This window comes from Salvelinus namaycush, chromosome 21, assembly GCF_016432855.1.
Source record: "Salvelinus namaycush isolate Seneca chromosome 21, SaNama_1.0, whole genome shotgun sequence".
NCBI lineage: Eukaryota > Metazoa > Chordata > Actinopteri > Salmoniformes > Salmonidae > Salvelinus > Salvelinus namaycush.
The window spans coordinates 18,386,974-18,410,871 of NC_052327.1; the positions used below are offsets into that span (position 1 = coordinate 18,386,974).

The window sequence follows — 23,898 nt, forward strand, 5'->3', positions numbered from 1 at the left end:
CTACCTGTCTGCAATCTAAGTGTCACATGATCTCAGTATATATATATATATATATATATATATATATATATATATATATATATATATATATATATATATATATACCTATTCTGAAAGGCCCCAGAGTCTGCAACACCATTAAGCAAAGGGCACCACCAAGCAAGCGGCACCATGAAGACCAAGCAGCTCTCCAAACAGGTCAGGGACAAAGTTGTGGAGAAGTACAGATCAGGGTTGGGTTATAAAAAAAGATCAGGAACTTTGAACATCCCACAGAACACCATTAAATCCATTATTAATCATTGAAAGAACATGTCACCACAACAAACCTGCCAAGAGAGGGCTGCCCACCAAAACTCATGGACCAGGAAAGGAGGGCATTAATCAGAGAGGCAACAAAGAGACCAAAGATAACCCTGAAGGAGCTGCAAAGCTCCACAGTGGAGATTTTAATATCTGTCCATAGGACCACTTTAAGCTGTACATTCCACAGAGCTGGGTTTCATAGAAGAGTGTCCAGAAAAAAAGCCATTGCTTAAAGATAAAAAATAAGCAAACACGTTTGGTGTTCGCCAAAAGGCATGTGGGAGACTCCCCAAACATATGGAAGGTGGTACTCTGGTCAGATGAGACTAAAATTGAGCTTTTTGGCCATCAAGGAAAACGCTATGTCTGGCGCAAACCCAACACCTCTCATCACCCCGAGAACACCATCCCCACAGTGAAGCATGGTGGTGGCAGCATAATGCTGTGGGGATGTTTTTCCATCGGCAGGGACTGGGAAACTGGTCAGAATTAAAGAAATTATGGATGGCGCTAAATACAGGGAAATCCTTGAGGGAAACCTTTTTCAGTCTTCCAAAGATTTGAGACTGGGATGGAGGTTCACCTTCCAGCAGGACAATGACCCTAAGCATACTGCTAAAGTAACACTCGAGTGGGGAAACATTTAAATGTCTTGCAATGGTCTAGTCAAAGCCCAGACCTCAATCCAATTGAGAATCTGTGGTATGACTTAAAGATTGCTGTACATCAGCGGAACCCATCCAACTTGAAGGAGCTGGAGCAATTTTGCCTTTAATCTGAAAAAATCCCAGTGGCTAGATGTGCCAAGCTTATAGAGACATACACCAAGAGACTTGCAGCTGTAATTACTGAGAAAGGTGGCTCTACAAAGTATTGATTTTGGGGGGGGTGAATAGGTGAAGTTTTCAGTTTTTTTTGTCTTATTTCTTGTTTGTTTCACAAGAAAAAATATTTTGCATCTTCAAAGTGGTAGGCATGTTATGTAAATCAAATTATACAAATCCCCCCAAAATCTATTTTAATTCCAGGTTGTAAGGCAACAAAATAGGAAAAAAATAGGGTGAATACTTTCGCAAGCCACTGTACTGACCTCCCAAACACAGTCGTCTAATGCAAGGTGAAAATGTGACAGGATTCTGTCCAACAATCCTCCATTGGGCTTGGTAAAAGTATGAGAAATGTCATGATACTTATGAATCAAAATGCTTTAAAAACGTCCTTGACATTTTTAAAAGGACATACTCAGATAATAATCATACTTGAATACTTGAAACCATCAAGTTTAAACATCTCTCCTTATAAGAGTTTACTTAATATTCTTTAAATAAAAGTCTGGGAACATACCACACTGTTGCATGGGCGAAAAAGACAACTGTTGTCTATGTTGTATTTGCAGCACTGTTTGGACGGCATGTTTCTATGGAAGCTGGTATTTCTCTGATATAACGTCAGCTTCACAGTTCACACCAGTGCTTTCCTAGTTTGTTTTCTCGTCAGTGTTACATATACATCCTTTAGAGAAAGACCAAGAGACAATCTGAGTGAAGAGGACATATTTATTTGAGTTCAATATTGGGTCTATTAATGAATAACCAAGAGTTGGCAGCAGATGGTTGGTAAATGCACTCTTTGTTTGGAAGTGGAAACGGATGTCCGTTCTCAATGACAGATCTGTGGAATTCCAAACACATTTGTTTTGAAGTATTTTACTTAATATTGTGTTATAGAATGGGGAGTTTTGTTTTATCTGAATTCACACTTGTTGTTTGTTCTGTGCATTGTGCCACATCCACTTACGTCTAAGGGTCAAACATTCGCATCCTGGCTAAGCGTAGAGCAGGATTGTCAAAACAATTTGGCCCCGGGGGCCGTATTCAGTCTTCAACAAGGTCTGGAGGGCCGCACTGAAAATGTGTTATATTCCCTCGCCATCAAAATCTGAAGAAATTGTTCTATATCTATCGTTTTTTAAATGTTCTATGGTCCCTGACTGTCTAGCTTTCATTTAGGTGATTATTGCTGAACTGGACACAGTCCAGAAACTGTATGAATGTAGGTCCATTATCATTACTACACAATTTTGAGTTGGTTTTAGTTATTTTAAAATATATTGAGTTTGTTTTCCACCACCAATTTTTTTTTCAAAACAATATATATTTTTTCAATATATTTTATTAACTCAAACCACCCCCTGGGGATAAGACCCCCTCGCGGGCCGTAGAGCGAGGAAAAATGCCATTTCTGGTAATATTCTACCATGTAATTATCCCTACCTTCCTGAAGACCACATCAAAAGCAGAGGAAAATACATCTAAATCTCAAATAACCATACACCATTACACTTGAGTTAAATGTAGATCATTCGGCTATTTTATTTGTTGCAGATACGTTGGGCAGACATCCTCGACAGATGACCATTAACTGTTTGCATCTGGATCACGGTGTACACTGGGATCATGGTTTGGTTTATTAAGTAAAGAAACATGGTGTTTAAATGAACAAGCTCGATGCATGAAGTACTCGATGTCGCAATAAAACAGATCCTCCAAAACCAACACTTCAAAGTCTCTTATCTTGAATCAAAACACTCTTACATGTTCAGATAGCAGACATATCTCTTAGAAACTGAATCGTTTTTGAAATGCACTAGCACTGGTTCATTTCCCCTACCCCACGCCCTCACCAAGCTCATCTTCAGCTCCAACATGTGGCACACAGTGTAGTAGAGAACTCCTACTAAATGCCTAATCCTAGGGCATCTGGGAAATATTGTGTGGTGTCCACAGCAGTTTAGTGTCAGGAATGAGACAATCCTTGTTCTACAACAGGCTTCTAGTAACTTACTGTAGTACTGCGTTCTACCACTACAGTACAAACTGTATTTTGTAGAGAATAGAGAGGATAAAGTAATTGAGAAATAAGAGACTGTGGCTCTTGTACGAGACATGGAATACATTAACACTTCTGTAGTAGTCTTAACATGACTCTTTCAACCTAATTGGGCGCTTCTACTTGTAAGAACCAAGCATGTATTTGTTGTATAAGATGTTCCGTTTTGTTGGCAGGGCATTTTTCCAGAGCAGTTTTTTTTCCTGGCACGATGCCTTGCCAGCAGTAGTCATCATTTCTATCAGACACTTACAGACACTTCTATCAGACACTTTGTACGCTGAGTTATCGATTAATACACGCCGTTAGACTCTTACATTGACACTGTATGTGATTTGAAATCCCTCATTAGCAGATATTTGATTGAAAGAGTGGGGAGAAGGTTAAAGATTTGAGGGTCAACCAACAATCTCATCACACATGGTGATTCAGAATGAGGATTTCCAAAAAAGTACAGCGGCACAACCCACAATGATTGTCTGTGTGAAACAGACTGACTGAATGGTTGGAAACATTTACTTTACACTGTGTCCATCAAACCTCTTGTCTGCTACCAATTAGTCAGATATGACCAGATTTCCGCAAAAGAAATCTCTGGTCAAACTTACAGAGAGACTAAATAATTCCATGGGTTTGTCTGTATTTATTTGGGATTTACAGAACTGGAGCCTACAGTGTTTGTGTCGGAATGTTCTAGATGCAGAGAGATCTTTGTAGTGGTAGAGTAGTAGACTCTCAAACTTGTTAGACACCAGAGTATTTCGTTAAATGGTCTAGGGCCAGCTTCAATCAAACCCCAAACACTGTAAAGAAAAGGACATTATTCCTGTGCTGTGAAAATGCAGCCATTCAAACTGGAAATATGTTTAGTTGAGTTTCCCTCTTGTCTCGTTAATCAACAGACAGCACTAGAAAAAGTCATTTTCCCCCCACAACTCCAGTTTCCACAGCGTGTGTTTGATTGAATCGCATCATCCATACCAAACCTCTGCCAGGCCTAACTCAGACGCAGACAGGTCACCTGACCGCGATCCCCTCATATCAGTCTGCCTGCGTTAACTCCACCATTGTCGCTGTGCTTTCAGAAACAGAATGGGTGCAGTGAAATAGCAGTGCTGTGTTTTTGGTACGGCTGAGAGAACTGCAATAATATCCTGTTCCTGACTTTACACTTCATAATTCCATGAAAGGGCTGGATGGAGGGCCATGGCAGAACTCCATCTGGCAGCTGGCGGCCGGCCGCGCTCTGCTTCCCCAGCGAGCAGCGAGCACACGATAAAACCCTGAACTTATTAATTAGATCCATTTGTCACCAGAATGCCAGAGAAGCACAGGCAGACAGTCAGGCTCTCTCACTCTTTCTTTCGCTCTCTCTCTCTCTCCCTCTGTCATCTTTCTGTCATTTTTGCGCTCTCTCACTCCTTCTTTCTACATCTCTCTCTTCATTTTTCTCTGTTGTTCACTATGCCTCTCTGTCTCTCTCTCTACCCTCCCTCCCGCCCTCTCTCTGTTATGGTTCATGTTGTTCTGTGTTCTGGGATGACTAATAGCAAACAAACATGGCCCAAGTGTGCCAGATCACTCCTAGAGAAAAATACACCCCATTATAGTAGGGGGAAAAAAACAGTAATTGAGCTAAAGCAAAACAAGCTGCTGAGAGGCTAACTGGGACTTGTCAATCAGCACGTCACCCAATCAGGGGTTCCCGCCACCAGTCTGTAGGTTTCCACTCTTTCTCAGGCCTAGGGTGTTTACACATGGATGCATGCGCACAGACACCAAACTAAAAAGACAAAGATGCATTTCTTCTATGTGGGTGTTTACCTTTCTCCCTGCCTCATTGTTGTGGAGGTTCATCAGCCGGCGCGTGGTCTTCTTGATCTCGCGGGCGTCTACGAACCTCCTGGAGAACTCCACGCCATACTTGATGTCTGCCGAGCAGCCTCCCCACTTCCAGCCCTCCTCCTGATTATAGTAACCCTGCTTCTCCCGGTCGCAGCCACACTGGCTCAGGTTGCCCTGGCTACACGCCGCCGTGATGGCGTGGGCTACGCCAGCGGCCGTGATAGCGTACGTGAACGCAGCCTCCCGGCTACCTGAGAAGAGGAGACGGGAGAGAGAGTAAGGTCGTTAAATAGTTGTAGAACTACAACGATGACAACTGAACACTATAGAAGCTGGTGTGTACTGTGACCTCGTTGCTCCCGTTTTTATTCTATTCACACTTGATCTAGACACGGAAATCCGGCATAACCCTCCAGGCAAGACCTCCCCTGCGTCCCTCCCTCCTTCCCCTCCTGCACCTTAGTAACATGGTCACAGCGCAGACCACAAAGTCCTTAAGCACAGCCTCCAAGTATGCGGTGCTGTGATTCCAGGCAGAGTGGAGAGAGGAGAGTACTGTAGCTAGGTGCTGTCCAAAGTGCTGAATTCCTCTCCTCGAGCACCTTGTATTGCTGCCCACATTACTACAGCTGTGGTCTGCAGGTCTGCCTGGCTGCTTAGTGCACTTACTTTCCTTTTCTTTTCTTGGCTATCTCTCTCTCTCTCTCTCTCTGTCTGTAGTAGCCTGGCAGCAAAGGTTTCCCTCTCTGGTGTTCTCTCTGTCTACAGTACAGTCTGCAGTGGTTAGGACTTCAGTATTGCTGGTAAAGGCTAAGGCCATGTACGCGTAAGGTCAGAGGACAATCAACAGGCAAAAGTGATGCCGTGTGACATATGTAGTCTCAAATGAGATTTATTGTTCAGGGCCGTCAACACAGATGTTTTGTTCTACCATCCCTTTTCAAGTATGCATCCACTAGTGCTGTCCTATGGTCAGTAGGCAGTGCTCAGCCTTTAAAAGACTGCTGTGCTCTAAAAGGGTCCGTGGGCGCTGTGCTGTCACTGTGAGTGACCCAGGTGTCCCCTGAGCCGTCCTTAATGTGAGAGAGAGTAGAGAGGCTCTGCGCTTCAAAGAGAGAGGGTGGAGGGAGAACAAACGCTACTGGTGACTAACCAGTGGGTTTTAGTGGGCCTCTAAGCATTTATGAGGGGGAGTGGGGGATCTTTTCTTTTTTTACATGGATGTTCCTGTTTCTTTTACGTAACATACTTTGCCTGTAACGTCACAGCAAGCACGCTGTAGAACTCATGGTTGTGTTTTCTTCTTACTCTGATGTTTGTTCCGTCTCATGTGAATACTATTAATCAAGTATTTCAGATATCAAGGAGATTTTATGATCGGACCGGTATACTTTCTGCTGTCTGGTCCACATGGCCTACTGTACCAAGCTACCAGCATGAGGGAAGGGGAAAATATCTTGACGTTCAGCAATGTGTGGCCACTCCATATTGCAATGTATTTAGCCAAATTACAGAAAAAAAATAGACGTAAAATCACTGCTTAATTGTCCTTATTTTACAGCCCCAAACACTGTGGTCACAGCCAGTGGAGGCTGCTAGTCCGTGCTGGAGCTAGCCCCGGCCATGACTGCTGCTATTGCTAATGCCCTGGCCTGCCTGCCCACTGCCTGCCCACTGCCTGCCCACTGCCTGCCCACTGCCTGCCGTATGTACTGTATGAGGAATGACTCACAACCACCAGCCTTCCTGGTTACCAACAGAGATGTGACCTGCCAGCTTGTGGTTACTTAAAGCTCAGATTGACTTCGAAATTGGATGTCTGTGCATGTCCTGTGGACGTCGGGGATCGCCTTCAAAACTGGCCACTAGGGGCAACAGTGAGCACTATTACCATCAAGTGGGTTTGGGTTTAAAGGGATACTTCGGGATTATGGCAATGAGGACCTTTTATCTATTTCCCCAGAGTCAGATGAACTTGTGGGGAAATAAATTCCACAAACGTGTTTGTCTATTTCGATGTGCTGTTACATTTGTATAGATGTTTTGGTTTGTGTCCGATGCACTCAGGGTGTTGTTACATGTCCACCTGAAAATCACCACAATGTTCCCAACCCCAATTTGTGAATATGTGTGTTCAATCAGAGTGGTAGACACTCGTTTTGCATTTTGGGGTATTAACCATATCGCAAACCTTAACCCTTAACCATTCGAAATGAATGCCTAAACTTTATGTTTTAACCCTATCCAAAAACTTTAACCCTTAACCTTTGGAATTTGGAATGATGTGGAGTAGGAGGAGCAATCTGGGGTGTAAAAAACACTTCGAAATTTGACGTTTGGCGGAACTTCAAAATTTGACGTTTGGAGAAACATGGTTAAACATCAGAATCTGAATTAAAACTGGTAAAACCGTGAGATCTTGTTGCTGAGCTATCCCCACCTCACGCACACAGTCACACACACGGAAACACACACAGAATCGCACACATAACATCACATGTACACAGACACACACAAAGACACACATACTCAAAATATACACACACACCGAACACACACACGGCGGGGCAGTGTAATGGTAAAAACAGAATGGATACTGGAGTTTCCAGGGTAGGAAGGGTGGTTCCCTGTGCCATAGATGCAGGCCTGTTTCTGGGCCCATTCTGCCTGCACTAAAACTGCTCATGGGGGAAAATGATGATGATTGGGTGGGCTGGTATTGGTTGACACCCCCTGTTGGCTCTGGAACCAGGGCCGGAACCAGGGTTTGAGTTTTAGTGAGGTCCCAGGATAATTTTTTTTGAATGTTGAAGCTCATTTACTGTATTTCTATACAATAAAACAACTTTAAAATGCTATTTGGAAAACAGGAAAAACAAGCAAAATCTACCCAGCCATTATCACCTTGGCTGCTGTAGGTTCATTCACCTCAGTCGATCTACAAACACATAGCCTATTACCTATACAATTGTAATGTTATAACCCTGAAAGAGGGGAAATATGAGAAATGATTCACACTGACACGTAGCATCAGTAACAGTTCAGTCGGTTGTAATGATGAATTGCATAAAATCATCAAATCTTTACATAGATTGCATAGTGTTCACATGTGTATTCCTAGGCCACACTAATCAAGCTCCGCACAAACAGACATCAACGGAGCACACAGATGATCGTTTTATCACTTTAACATGAATTATTACAATATTACTTACGATTCTGTATTAATATCAGTGATGTAGTGGTAAAAAAAAAGTGGGTAACGGATGAACTATAAACTGCAGTGGGTGATCGAGATAAGATGAACAACCACCGATATAAACGAAAAGGTAATGACAACTTTTGAACTGTATTTTTTGCATTTTGATTGCATTTTAATGTAGGCCTAGGCCATGTCGAGATGTTCATATTGAAACATATATATATTTTTTAAAGTTACTAACCTGTTTGACAGATTTTCTCAGGGGACCCCACATGGGGACTGACCCCCAGTTTAGGAACCACTATACAAACCTCTCTCTCTGCTTGCTTCCTCTCTCTCTCTCTGTTTCCTCTGCTTCCTCCTGCATGCATTGCAGTCTGCCTCAGCCTCACCAATGAGTGCCACATCACTGTCTGTCTCAGTAATCTACTCTCTGTAAAGCAAAGTTATTATGAGAACTTAGTAGCCATTTTTTTGTGCTCCTGGTTAATGTTAGCTTCTTAGTTCTTCCTTCTAGCTGGCTAAGTAATACTAGCCAGAGCCCTTAATAAATGTTACTACAATAGAAGTCTCTAAGGCAGCTAGCCACCTGACTGACTGACATATAAGCGACTATTTACCAGTTGGCCACTCATTCTCCGAGAGTCAGTTTTTGTTTGTTTGGGGGATGTCTGTACACAGGAGTCGTGGGTCGGTTTTAAAATGGCCTTTTGTCCAGCATCTCGTAAACACATTGTCAGCTGCGTCTCTAGTTGCCTACTTGAGCCCGGAGACATTTGGGGTAGTTGGGGTAGTTTGTTTCGTGTCTCACTCATTCGCAAAGAGGCAGGCACAATCAGAAGTCAGTTGATCATGAGTATAAATGTTCTGAGCTTTGATCGACGCCGGGAGCAATATTTAGATGTGTACAAAATATTGTTTTTTCTATATATATTTTTTTAAATTACTGAGGTCCCAGACCTCGGTGTCCTCATATGTAGTTATGGCCCTGCACGGAACTGCCAGCCAACGCTAAGAGTGCTTAGTCTAGTAACGAGAGAAAATGGTAAGAAAGCAGCACCCACTTTATTCTGCTGCAGTGATCCTATGCACATATTCGGGAGTTCCGTTTGTGGGAATCAGCATTATCCATCACACAATGACGTCAACATCATGCTTGCATGTCTTTATTCACATTTTAATTCACACAACTGGTATTCTTGAATCAGACTGTTTACAACTGTGCAAGGAATGTTTGCAGACCCAAGACCCTAGGGAGTTGCTTGATGCTTGGACTAGCTAGCAGAATAACATGTGTTGATACTGCTTCCATGGAGGAGATGTTTGATGTTTGATGCTGCAACCTTGAGATGCCCCATTTCTGTGTTTGAGTCTCTGAGTATCAGTGAGTGTAAGGTTTGATGGAGTAGTGTTGGTGATGAAGTTTCATCATTGATCCGTGAGGTGATTTATTTTGTATTGATAAGCCAGATGTTCAAGGCTGTGTTGGTGTGCTGGACGTGATGCTCAAAGAGATGTACAGTATGAATGGGAGTTGTGTACACGGAGACACCGCTTGATGAACAGGAATGTGGTTTATGAAAGAGAAAAAGGCTAAAGAGGCAGCAGGCCCCAGAGTCCTGACAGGATTCCAGGAAGAACCACCCTGGGATAGCCTTCTCTGCTGCCAGTGGAAAATTGGACTGACCAGAAAAACCTCAATGAACTTGGAACAGTCTGGGGAGAAGAATAGGGGAATATTAAACCAGATGTTTAATGGAGTTTAGTGGCAAGTGTCTGTGACAGTGTCCAAGATGGAAACTAAGGAAGGGAAGGAAGGCACAAGCTTTTCCCTGAGAGCAGGTACCAGTCAACATCCCGGGGCCATACAGGATGGCTCGCTACACCCTGTATGGAGGAATAAACCTTGTATGGAGTGGGTGTGAGAGTGTGGCCTTCACATAAGCTGACCACTGCCTGGCCTCTGCGTGTTTGTCATGTCTTGCCGTACCAAATGGACCCAAACATTTCTGGATGTGGTAGCCGGACACTTTTACATCAATCTGTGTTTAAAACGGAGGCGAGTGCACCACAAAACAAATTTCACATGACACAGCAATGGAGTTATAAGCCTGAGAGAGTACAGACAGTACAGACAGTGCTAGGCCACACTAGCAAAGCTCTCCTCGTGACAAAGGAGATGATTGTGGACTACAGGAAAAAGAGGACTGAGCACGCCTCCATTCTCATCGACGGGGCTGTAGTGGAGCAGGTTGAGAGCTTCAAGTTCCTTGACAGTAGTGAAGCGGGCACGACAAAACCTATTCCTCCTGAGGAGACTGAAAAGATTTGCCATGGGTCCTCAGATCCTCAAAAGGTTCTACAGCTGCGCCATCGAGAGCATTCTGACTGGTTGCATCACTGCCTGGTATGGCAACTGCTCGGCCTCCGACCGCAAGGCACTACAGAGGTAGTGCGAACGGCCCAGTACATCACTGGGGCCAAACTTCCTGCCATCCAGGACCTCTATACCAGGCGGTGTCAGAGGAAGGTCCTGAAAATTGTCAAAGACTCCAGCCACCCTGGTCATAGACTGTTCTCTCTGCTACCGCACGGCAAGCGGTACCCGAAGCACCAAGTCTAGGTCCAAGAGGCTTCTAAACAGCTTCTACCCCCAAGCCATAAGACTCCTGAACACCTAAATCGCATTGCCCCCCCCCCCCCCCCCCCCCCCCCCCCCCCCCCCTCCTCACCCTTTTACACCGCTGCTACTCTCTGTTGTTATCATCTATGCATAGTCACTTTAATAACTCTACCTACATGTACATATTACCTCAACTAACCGGTGCCCCCGCACATTGACTCTGTACAAGTACCCCCCTGTATATTGTCTCGCTATTGTTATTTTACTGCTGCTCTTTAATTACTTCTTACTTGTATTTCTAATTCTTATCAGTATTTTTTTAAACTGCATTGTTGGTTAAGGGCTCGTAAGTAAGCATTTGGCCTTTGTTGATGTTGTTGACAAGGGAGGAAAATAGGACACAAAGGGACACAGAAAGGACACATTGGGGACAGTCGCCGTAGAAACCACGGTTGGTTCACAAGTACTGAGGTTACTGCCAGCCCCTGGCCCTCTGGCGAGCTCCTGGCCTGGACACTGTGCTGCCTGGAAACACTACAACTAACCATCACTGTGCTATGGACTGGCAATGTGCTTCCTCTTTAGAGCCTGTGTTTGTTTGGAGCTGTGTACGTGATGGGGGACAGAGGATCAGACCAAGGGGCCAGGGTTCCGGTATAGAAGCATGGTTTCGACTGCTCCTTCAGTCTTGTACTGCAGTTTAACTGAGTCCCTGGTTCAGAAAGAATTTCTATATGTGGCCACATAGAGAAGTCAGACTGGAAAATTCCTAATAAGACACTTTAGTCATTACCTTTGTGCACAAAACATCCATTGAATTATTCAAATAATTGTCGCTGAGGCTGATTTTTTCCCCCATCATTAACATTTTATATTCATCCAATGTCTGCCATGTTTTTGGATGACGTGATGACGTCGTCGCGCCCCTCCCTGGTTGCGGTCCAATCGTGTTATTTTTACCACCTCAGCCCTCGCGCTAGCCACTTTCCCTCAGGAGAATCCCGGTCGAAACTGGATGCAGACTGATTGACATCTTATGTGGCGGTCCAATTCACAAAAGTTTCTCCCTCGACCCTCAAATTAGCTCGAGGGCGAGAGTGAACAACTTTAATCACTTCTGGGGTTGATAAGACCAACAATTCAAAGCAAACTGTAGTCACATGTCAAACTCCATTGGCCGCAAAGTGTCAAATTGAATCAACACGCTGCATTTTCGGCACGTGAGACAAAAATATATAGATGACATTGATTTTAGCGGTGGCAAATGGTAATATGATGCTCAAAGTGACTTCGTAAACATATTTTTGGAATTCTGAAATTTACTGGAATAAAAGACCATAAAACTAGCTAGCCAGCTACCTGACAGGAGTGCTAGCTAGCTATGTTAGCTTGCTAGGTACATCAATAGCTTCAGATTGGTTGTTTTTAGGCTCAACAAGATTTCCACCGATCATCACTCTCCCTCGCTTGGGCAAGGGACATTTAAGGTACACTCGGTTGTGACGATGGCAAACGTCATTCAAGGGCTGAGGGTTGAGGTCCGAGGGCTGTCTAATTCACGTTTTGACCGCAGCCCCTGTATGCACATGTAAAGTTGGACTGCGTAAACCGGATGCAACCTGGACATAGACGGTCCATGAATCGGCATATGTGAACGTGAGTAGATTACGTTGACAACAACGGTCGGACACCTTGGACGCGGTCTCCAGTTCTTTATACCTCAGTGGGTCAGACAGAGAGCTGTCCCAGTGAGTCACAGAGCACACGAATGACTTAATCACTGCTCTGGGGCGGGGCACAGGGATAAAGAGAGAGGAGGAGGAGCTGGGGAGAGGGGAGTGGGCCCCGGATGGAATCAGGGTGGGAACCCAAGCAAAGCAGAGGCAGAACACACACACTCACGCACACACATACAGATACGGATACATCGATATACCCTTGCACGCACGCACGCACGCACGCACGCACGCACGCACGCACGCACGCACGCACGCACACACACACACACACACACACACACACACACACACACACTCACATACACACTAAGCTAAGCTCAGCAGTGCAGACCAGTGGCCTCTACACACAAGCCAAGCGCCTGTAAAAGAGAGGGGGGAGGCCTTGGCTGCCGGAGAGGAAGGCCCCTGTCTCTAAATGCACTCAGAGAGGAGGAGGAGGTGGAGGAGGAGAGAGGAAGAGTGTCTTGCTTACAGCATGGAAGCATTACAGTTGAGGAGGACAGTTCTATAGTTCTATAGTTCTAGTTTGAAGTAATCTGTTAAAGCACAGACTGAGAGCCCATAATGTACAGCACACATGTAATCATTGACTTGGAACAAAGAAAAAAGGTGGCACCTGCTGGTAGCCACAAGGTGTTGCAGTTAGGCAGTGTGGTATGTGTTTGCTTGTGTTTGCAATTCAACTGCAACCACACAGGCATGAAAAGGCATTGCGGTTTCAGAGAGTCAGAGTGCCACTAGGAAAAGGGTTGAGCCTTATCCCGAAAAAAGGAAAGGCGACTAAATACTAATACTAAATCAGTGTTTCTAATGATAACCCAAGAAGTTTATGCCATACATGTATGTACTCCACACATCCCAAAACAACAACACACAGTCCGCACCCAGTGAGTTTGCAGTGCCCTAGTGCTGTTACTTACCCTCTCTCTCCAGGGCCCCAGTAGAGGAAAACCCTTGCTTTGTATACCAACCAATTTCTCTCTTTCTTTCTTTCCTTCTCTCTCTCACTTTTGCTCTCTCTCTCTCTTTCTCTATCTCTCTCTCCCCGAGCTGACTAATGCACTCTGCACTACTGTTTTTCGTTCCGCTTTATGTACCGTTGCTATGAACATATGCTCTGAGCAAATTATAGACAAAGTTGTGGTCCTTGAGGTTTGCAGCTAGAGGAATTAGTGCAGCCATGTTCCTGTACAATAAAATAATATTGTTTTACCAGAAGTACATACTGAATACACTCACATTGCAAAGCGCGTATATATACTGTAATGCTGTGGGAGTCACACACTCAGGCAGGCGGAATAAGTCTTAAGTTCTGGTCCATAGGACGATGACGAAGAGAGAACGAGTTAAGTGTTAGTTAGAACTGAAAAACAATATGAGGGCATTCGGGGCGTAATGGTTTTAAATACTGGGAAGCCAACCAATCTGCCTCTCTAAGACCCACAGTTGGATCACTGTTCATGTGCCCGAACTTCTCCCATCTATCTTCCCCGAGGTGAAGATAAAGATTCTGACACAATGATGACTCTGCCAAAAAAAAACTTGCCAAAATCCATCAAACTAACTTGAACGGAAAATCCTGTAATGAGTCGGGACAGGTCAAGACCTCATCTAATTGAGCAACTCAGAAAGTAGTTCATTTGATGTCATTGTTAGAAGTTCTAGTCAATTTGAATGATTGGCATCTTGTTTGTGTGTCAACTGTCAAGTAGTACGCTGCCTAGATATCCAACGTACTGGTTAAACTGTAACTCAACCACTCACTTGAGTCTCAGAGGATATCTGATCGTCCCGACATTAACAACATGCAAAGTCTCCCACTTTCATAGTGTCACCTCGATAAGGGGTTAAAGCCTCTTGAACATTTCCACCTCCAAAACCTCTCTGTATCTGTCTCTCAATCAACTTTCTTTAATGTTCAATAGTGCTGTGATTGTTGGCACATGTAAATGTGCTCTGCCGACTTGCGTGTAGTGGATACTGTTAGTGCTGGGATTGTGTGGAACAAAGCGCGCTTTGAGATTACAGTTGATCCTCTCACATCCTGTTCCCCCGCGTCTGGCGGCCAGGCGGACACAGACGGACACAGATCCCAGCGGACGATAACACCACCCGGGTTATCCACCCACCCCGGCCCATGGCATCAGGCCCCCGGGGGGCCGAGGGGTAGGGCAGGCCAGGACACCCAGCTCCTGTCAGCAGACAGTATACTCTGTAGGTGAGAGGGGACCCCCATGCTGTCTGAGAGAGAGGGGGAGAGGGGTAGGTGGAGAGAGAGAGCAGCCGTGGGGACCAGACACAACTGGTTCCCCGACGTAGGAGGTGAGGCCTGCCTAGGCAACAAACACATTATGGAAAACACTGCCCAGTGTCTAAGGAAGAGATCCTGATGACCCTGATAAAGCCTACAGATGATGCTACACATACCAACCTTTGCCATGCCTTGGGGACTAACAACCCACTCTCTGTAGGTCAAACCACAGCCAGACTACTGTACCTGATAAAGGCTACAGATACAGCCCACACTGTAGTGGAACACAACCAGACTCACCACATAACAGCACAGTACCTGATCAACTCTAATGATTAACTCTAATGATCAACTCTAATGATCAAATCCAATGATCAACTATTAATGATCAACTCCAATGATCAACTCTAATGATCAACTCTAATGATCAACTCTAATGATCAACTACAATGATCAACTCCAATGATCAACTCTAATGTGAAAAACTCTAATGATCAACTCCAATGACCAACTCTAATGTGATAAACTCTAATGATCAACTCCAATGATCAACTCTAATGTGATAAACTCTAATGTGATCAACTCCAATGATCAACTCCAATGATCAACTCCAATGATCAACTCTAATGATCAACTCTAATGTGATCAACTCTAATGATCAATTCTAATGATCAACTCCAATGATCAACTCCAATGTGATCAACTCTAATGATCAACTCCAATGATCAACTCCATTGATCAACTCCAATGATCAGCTCCAATGATCAACTCCAATGATCAAGTCTAATGATCAGCTCCAATGATCAACTCTAATGTGATCAACTCTAATGATCAACTCCAATGATCAACTCCAATGACCAACTCCAATGATCAACTCCAATGTGATAAACTCTAATGATCAACTCCAATGATCAACTCCAATGACCCTGATAAAGCCTACAGATGGTGATACACATTCTACATGTTTCCATCATGTCAAGTTCCTCGTCCCATTCTGTTTCCCCTGGCCTCAGTGGCTTGACGAGGAGGAGCGGCCAGCGGATTAGGCCGACCCACATGATGATGGCTCCAAACATAGGTATTTTATTCGCTACCAGTCTCGCATAGCACAATGCACGCATCATCTGCATAGGGTTATCCACATGATATGAGTTACTTGGCTATGGTTGATTCCATTTACTGAGCGCTGTACGGGCGTTATGTTGCACATTAAATCAAGTTCTACAGCGTTCTCATCTTTCCATGATAACGCTGTAGAAAGTCTGATAGCATATCAGCTTTGATTGCAATAATTTGCTTGAGAGTAATATACCCAACAGGAAGAGGAGAGTGGTCCAGTATTGCTCAGTTAGTGCAGCATAGCGCTTTCGCTGCCAGGGTTGTGGGTTCGATTCCCGGGGCCACAAATAGGTAAAATGCATGCACACATTACTGTAAGTTGCTTTGGATGAAAGTGTCTGCAAAATGGCATATATTATTATAAATAGTGAAGTTAAAAGGAATGGCCTCTGTAGTTGTATACTACTAAAGTGATGAATGATATTTTGGGAGAGTTCATCGGTGTCAAAGCATCCACTTACGTTGCTCTTACAGTCTTAAAAAATGTGTTTTTCCTCTCTACATTAAACAAGGATGGGTTGGTTAAACACTTGGCTGTGGAATGGAATGTGTTAGGTTACGAGCTGTGTGTCAGCAGAGACTTTTGCAATCAGATGGGGCATCAAATCATTATTCTAGCAAGAATTTAATTACTACATTTCACTCCCCACCAGTCTGTTGGATGTAAAATATGGGGAGAGAAGACAAGCCAATAAACGTAAAAAATAGATGACCACTATCATATGATAATGTACAGTCACTCCTTCCTGGGATTCAATGACTCATTTATAGTGTTTACTTTGCAAAGGCTGACATTTTCTGACCGGCTCTCTATGATCTTTTACATTTAGAATGCCTTGAGGGGGGTTCCCAAAAGTTCATATTTGAAGGGAATATGTTTCTTTTCAGATTTGTATTTGACTTTTCCATTTAAATGAAAACATTTGTGGTTGTAGAAAACTTCAGCTGGTCATAATGAATATTCCAAATTGCCTTTCCTTTAATTTAGTCAAATTGGATGAAATCATGCAACACATGCATAAATTAAACCATATGTGTATGTTTTGATCATAGCAGTGCATTTAAATACATTGTTAGGTTTGGGAGGATAGTCACTCATAATTAGGATCAGATTCTATGGAGATACTGTCTGTGTTTGCATTCTTTTACGATACAGTTTCACCACAAATTACGAAGTGATTCTGAGAAAAGGAAGGAAATCTTACCAATTCATTTATAATTGGCGTGGAGTATTTAGTTGCCCCGCAATTGTGACCTTCAGCTCTATTACAGTTCATTAGACAAAGCTATACTTTCCTTGTTGACACTAAAATCGCAAATGACCAAGAATAACAAATCTACACCTGAAATGTATTGCTACTTCAATGATAGCATCTTATCTCATTAAAAGGACCACAGGAAAAAATGTGACATAATTGGGAGACATTACATGGCAAGGAATTCATTTGGACTGAATTGCCAATAAAGACATTTATTTCAGCCTCTGTGAGCTTAGCTAGCCTATGACAGCTCAATCTCATATAGTACATCACAGTATAACAGTGGATTCCTTTAAACTGATGATAGCTGATAGCACTCCTTCCAAGAGTTGTCAATGTACAGATGCATGAGCAACTTGTAGAAAATCCTGATTTTCATGAAAACAACCTCCATTGTGGAACGAGAGACAAACCCAACCAACTCATCACTGATTTGATCAATTTATGCTGCGGGCTGATATTAGCATAACATTTGCAGAAAATGCATGTTCTGTGCACAGGCACAGTATTCCTTTAAATAAACACGTAGAAAATTGAGAAGAATCTTCTGCATCTGACCAGTGGCAAAAATATATACCATTTTGCTTGTGAGTCACCTGTTTAAGTCAAAACTTGAACATTATTCACCTTTCCTCTGTTCAGCCCACTTCTAAACAGAGATAAAAACCCACTCTAATCAGTCTGACTTATGGAGCGAGGTGATCTGTTGACTGTGACCCTTCCCCCTCCCTGTCTGATGTCTGATCCGGGGGAGCTGGTCTGTTTAAGGGAGTAGTAGTTTGCATCTTCAGCTCCTGATCAAGTATGTGCCTGTCCTAACCCTTTCCTCTCAAGTGGCTTCCAATGAACCTGCTGACTTCCACATCTTTTATCTGTATAGACGTCTGTTTGGCTCGGGCCTACCCCAGCCGCCCGGCCGCTGGGCAGCAGTAGCACTCCCCCTCTACAACCCTCACCCCACCCCCCCGGGGGATGTGTGGGAGTGAGAGAGCGCTTCATTGGGGAGACGATACTGTATTGTATGCGCCCAGGCGAGGGGAAATAGAGACGGAACCACCCCCATCCCCTCCCTGATACCCCCCACCATCTCCCACATTCCACCCCAGTTAAGTTTTTTCCTCTTTTAAAAGCCCCCAGACCTCTCGTTCGCTTGCTAACCAACCGGTTGGAACTGCTAGGCATTTTTCATGCCGTCCGTTTGACTCCTAGCTGGTCGTGCCTTGGAGTGCCTCTCTCCAGAGTTGTACTCATGGAGTCAGGCTCAGCGCTATAACTCAACTCACTGCCTGCCTGTCTGTCTGTCGGCTGCCTTCAGGCTGCTGCTTCTAAGAAAAGGTGCAGCGAGAGCAGGAGGCAATGCAATGTAGCCCATAGAGCAGAACAGCCTGCTAGTCTGACAGCTTCTCCTCTCTGATGATTGAATAGATGTTTGTGTGTGAAAAGCAACTTGGTCAAAAAAACGAAGGGACTACTACTGCATTGCTTTGTCATTAAATGTAGGATGTAGATTGAGTTCTCCAGTCTCTAATAGATTCTAACAAGTGGATTCCCCAGCCCAGCCCGGGCTTTTAGTGTTGGTATGAAATAAAAGCAGCATTCCTATGTCGTGCACTGAGAGGTTCACCTGCCCCTGTCCTGCATCCATTCTCCATTCTTGTGCAATGAGCCAGGGGCCAGAGTAATTGAACTTTTGCAATATTTCACCGCTGAGCACAACAAGAACCTCTTTGAGATGAAAAGCATGAATCACTATGGTGACAAACTGGTTGGAAAGTTAAACAGAAAGTAACCAGAGCAGGACAGTTATACGACTGGCCCTACGTCTGCCTTTGATGCTGAGTGTAGCCGTTGAAAGGTGTCTGTTTTCATACTATAATCGCTAACGTCAAGTGCTCTGCTCTTCTGTTCAGGCTGTGAAAGCTGTTAAAGCTGAAGGTGCTCAGGCTCGGGGGCTCAGGATATCTCTGGTGTAGATGCTCTCCACAATCTACCATATATCACATGAGATAACATCAACTATTTCCAATTGAAGACGGCATTTTTCATCCTAACTGACCAGTGAGCAACAGGCCAAAGTAGACAGCAGTGTTAAAACTGATAAGGTGTTGACTTCCCACAATGAAAAACTAGGGTTAAAATTATGGTTGTAATCAACCCACCATACATCACTTTTATTCAGCACTGTATTAAAACCTTACTTCTGAGTATCACTCTCTTGCCATTTATCCTGGCCTTTTCCACGTCTCCGACCAGCCCTACTGCAACAATCTGCTTTGACTATCCATAGCCCCTCCCTGCCTTGATGATGGATCTGACTTCAGTTGTATTATTTACTGTTAATAGAGGGTAATATACCATTCAATAACACCCACTTCTGTTAGCACGGGATAATTCACTCCATATTTTATGGGCTCAAGGTACAGAGCAGTGCCAATATCATTCTGCTAAGGCACATTACAACGTGAGTGAGTGAGATTGCTATAGCTTCTGTGTCCAGAGGAGGAAACACAAACATATTTTACTACCCAGCATTCAGTGTTTATGGCCTTGTTCTCCAGTGTGTCAGTTAGAACATAACAGGAGAGCCAACGACTCTTTGCACAACAGAGGAACTGTTGAAGGACGTGACCGTAATGAGTATTGTTCCATCCATGTTTCCATCCATCCTTTAAAGTCCCATCGAACTAACAGAGCTGCCAGTGTCAAGGAAGGCTGTGTTAGCATCAGCAGATAAAGGATGTATATATATACAGTATATATCTATATTTACAGTATAATAACACAGAAATAAGTATCAAATGAATGGCCTTTTTTTAAACAGAATCTTTCCTTGAATCAAGATATTTGGGGTTCTGTCCTACTCAATAACCCAGCTATTAATGTGTACTTTCTTGGAAACCGAATGCAATACCACGGAACCCGGCCAAACTGACCGACTCCATCCAAGTGCAAGCAGCGCAGAGAGAAAGCATTAGGCTTGTGGTTCCCTGATCTTTAACTCTTCAGAAAACAACGGCATCTCCCCCGATCCAAAACTAAGACTGGATCATTGAGAATAGGAAAGGTTTAGTGTTCATAATTTGGGGGATTTGAATGAAAAACTTCAGTGGGAGTGGAATATGCATTTTTCTCCTTGCAGTTGATTATGATTATGTGGGAATTTGCAGATTCGGGAGGAGACGGACTGTAACATTTGTCTATTGAGGAGGTGTATTCCATGACTTCATATGCCACGCTGAACAACACTACTGTCATACATACAACATAATTAAAGAACACGGCTACTCTCATCATTCACTAATTGCACAAATCAAATTAGTATCAAAAACAATCTATGGCGTATTGACAATAAAACCCTGAGATAAATACTCAATAAATGGTCACATCCATCCACTGACCTTTCTGCCTACAGTACTGGAGCGGTTGATCTCACGGGTAATTGGCCATCGCAGCAGCCATCTGCCTCCTCTAGAGAAGAGGTTCTCTCTCTCTCTCTCTCTCTCTCTCCGGGGGTGTAGGATGGAGGACATCAGCCTAAAGTTAAATCGCACGACTAACTAAAGGCTTTGACCAGAGATGTGGCTGGTTCATGAGTCAAGTAGTTCGAATTATTCATACAAATGTTCTAAAAACATAAGCAGCGTAGTTCACATGCAGTATCAGTAACCTGATCGATTTCTCAGTGATAAAGCAAGGCGTGACATGTGGTACTGTTCAGTTCAAGTCTCCCTGAAACTTGGCAAAAAAGAAAATATGAAAAAAAGGAGTGCAAAAGAGATGCTGAACGCAGAAGAAAATGAGACGAGATCCATTACAAAAGCGCCAGATTTACAACAAAGAGAAACGCTTTTAGAGGGGTTGGCGCTAAGTCAGCCGCTCCTAAATAGCAGTGATTGTTAACAGAGCTATTGGATTAAATGCATAGTCGAACCGCACTTTAACAGCGACAAACATTTCTAAATGAAACAAATGTATAAAAGTCCCTGTAAAAAAAAACATACAAAAGAGGTCTACGGAATTCCGTTTCAAACAAAAGCACCGTAAATGTAAATGTTTGTCTGCTTGTAGCTTGTTCTGACTGTCTGTACATGCACATACACACACACACACACACATGAACTAAGCAATGGACACAACCAATTTCCTAAGATTAACAACAGATGTGTCCATCTATTTCTGTTCAACAACGTTCTCTACAATAATACCATTAGTTGTCTCCTCATTTGCTATATCATTTTTCAACCATACTTTTTCCCCATTAGACTTTGGTGCTTCTGGTAACCTTTCCATAACTTTGCTGCAGCTAGCAATGTATGGCATGCTTTTAACCAGAAGTTCAACGCAAATCATAAGTCAAAGGAAATCAAGCCACGCTGCAGAAATGTAACGGTGTGATTGAAATGAGGACACATCGGACTGGAATCTGTTGTAACGGTAACATATGAAGTCATCTTGAGTTTGAGTTTTCCAACGTGTATTGTTATACAATAGAGAGTCAAAGACGTTGTGTGCAGTTGGTTAAAGTTTGACTCTGTGATGTGCGCAGCTTGGGTTTGGCTTGTGAAGAGGCTTGGGTGGTCGGGGCTTGGTAGTGAATTGAGTTCTACTCTCAGGCTACCATTTGGAGGAGATGGTGACATCCTCAATCCAAAATGTAACCTGTTTTACATCACAGCTTCAATCCTTTGCCCGAAAGCAATGATCAATGACTACCATTGCCATCCAGTCTTCCCTGCAAATAAGATTTGAAGTAACTCTTCAAACGTCAGCCTTATGCCTCCCCACAAATGTAGCAAACGTATTGCGCCACACATTCACAGTAGGTCTATGTCCGCAAACATGCCTTTTAGAGTTGTGGACATTACAGCGTCAGTCCACGGTACAGAAAACAACGAGCTCTCCCAAGGTGCCCAGACTAACCTACTCGCAGCTCCTGTCCGAAGACAGTCCTCTCCCCCAGGGCGGAGCAATTCCACCGGCCGTAGCGAAACTGGTACTGACACTCATTGATGCCCAGCTGAGCGCCCTCCCCCACCACGATGATGGCGTCCGGGCGGCTCTGGCAGATGGCCCGTTGGCGAGGGGCCAGCCCAGGGATCTTGTTGCAGATGATGTTGGCACCCAACGCCACCACGGAAGACAGGGCCCTATGGATGGAGAGGTAAACATACACACACACACACACACACACACACACACACACACACACACACACACACACACACACACACACACACACACACACACACACACACACACACACACACACACACACACACACACACACACACACGCACACACACACACACAAACATAGTCAGTTAGCAGTACTGGAGGACAGATAGACTTGAGTCACATTACATAGACTTTATGCCTCTCCAGACCAGGATTAAATTCAACCAAAGCCTTGATGAGCATTCCGTAGGCACGCAGTGCTGTCTTGCTAAAAATATTACAATTTCATGGATCAGAGGTGAATCAAAGAGAGCATCTGAAACCATTATCCGATGCGAAGCTGAATAATAACACTACACAGCATGGGAAAACAGATCCAAAGCAGAAAATGACATTGTGTTTATTTGCTTGCTGACCATGCCTCTCCGCGTTGGTTTGGCTCGTGATCGTAGAGAAATGAGTTGGGGTTTTGCGTTAATTGTTAGGTAACGTGGTTAGAATTGTTTCCAGGCGTGGGCAAGCCGCACGCCGGCACAACCGTGCCTTCCATTTGTAACTGGGCTTCTCAAATTTAGGCAGGGTTCACTTCTCAACCAAGAAGTCACACAACTATGCTATCCTTATTTCATTTGATATGTATGAGTTTAAAGCTCACATGCGGCATAACACACCGCCTATAAATATATTTCCTGTGCGAGACTTCTTTAATTTATCCACATTTGTAGAGCAATGCCACGGTATGCCTGGCAAGTACGCAAGGTTTCCGACACCAGCCCTCCTGCACGCCCTATGAAGTGTTGTTCCTCCAAGCGTAAAGATGAAGCAGTCATTTAACCCATGACAAGACACCTAGGAGCTTCTACTACTGATCGTCGCTTTGGGAGTTAATATAATCCCGATTCCTGCCACATGTTGGATGGGTTTGGAACAGTCACGTACCAGAAAACAGACGGCTTAACAAATGGGGTTATTTCTCCATCAGTGTGTTTATAGCCATCCAAACCCTGCAGATACATGCCTTTCAAACATGTCAGTAGACAAGGAGCAGTAAAAGAGCATAAAGGCGAACACCAGCTTTGATGTATGACGTAGGGCCTCCGAGGGCTTTACCACAAGCAGGGCAGGCTGATGCAGGCAAGTTGTGTGTCAGCAAAAAAATGACAGAGAGGGAGAGAGAGGGCGGAGAAAGGGGGGGGTCAGAGAGAGGGGGAGAGAAGAGAGGGAGAGAGAGAGGGAAGAGAAGGAGAGAGGGGAGAGGGAGAGAGAGGGGGAGAGAGAGAAGAGAGGGAGAGAAGAGAGGGAGAGAAAGAGGTCGACTGCATTTGTGGATTACCCTTCAAAAGGATTATGGAACAAAACCATACTGCCCTTATGACTCAAAGAACAAAAAGAGTGAATGTTGACCTAACATGTTCCTCTTCTGTTGATTAGCTGTCTTTCTTTCTTTCTATCTTTCTTTCTTTTAATAGTTTACTCTCCGTTAGTCAACA

General features: G+C 44.0%; 1 protein-coding gene across 1 annotated transcript in view; it reads right to left on the minus strand.

Annotated features, from left to right (window-relative positions):
- The window catches only part of LOC120066151 (protein Wnt-7b-like), a 33,364-nt gene that overhangs the window by 2,786 nt on the left and 6,680 nt on the right, over nt 1-23,898 (minus strand). Inside the window, exons 2-3 of the mRNA XM_039017311.1 lie at nt 22,154-22,380; nt 5,020-5,291 (exon numbers count right to left, since the gene is read on the minus strand). Of these exons, the coding sequence (XP_038873239.1) occupies nt 5,020-5,291; nt 22,154-22,380 (499 nt within the window). The remainder of the gene's footprint in view (nt 1-5,019; nt 5,292-22,153; nt 22,381-23,898) is intronic.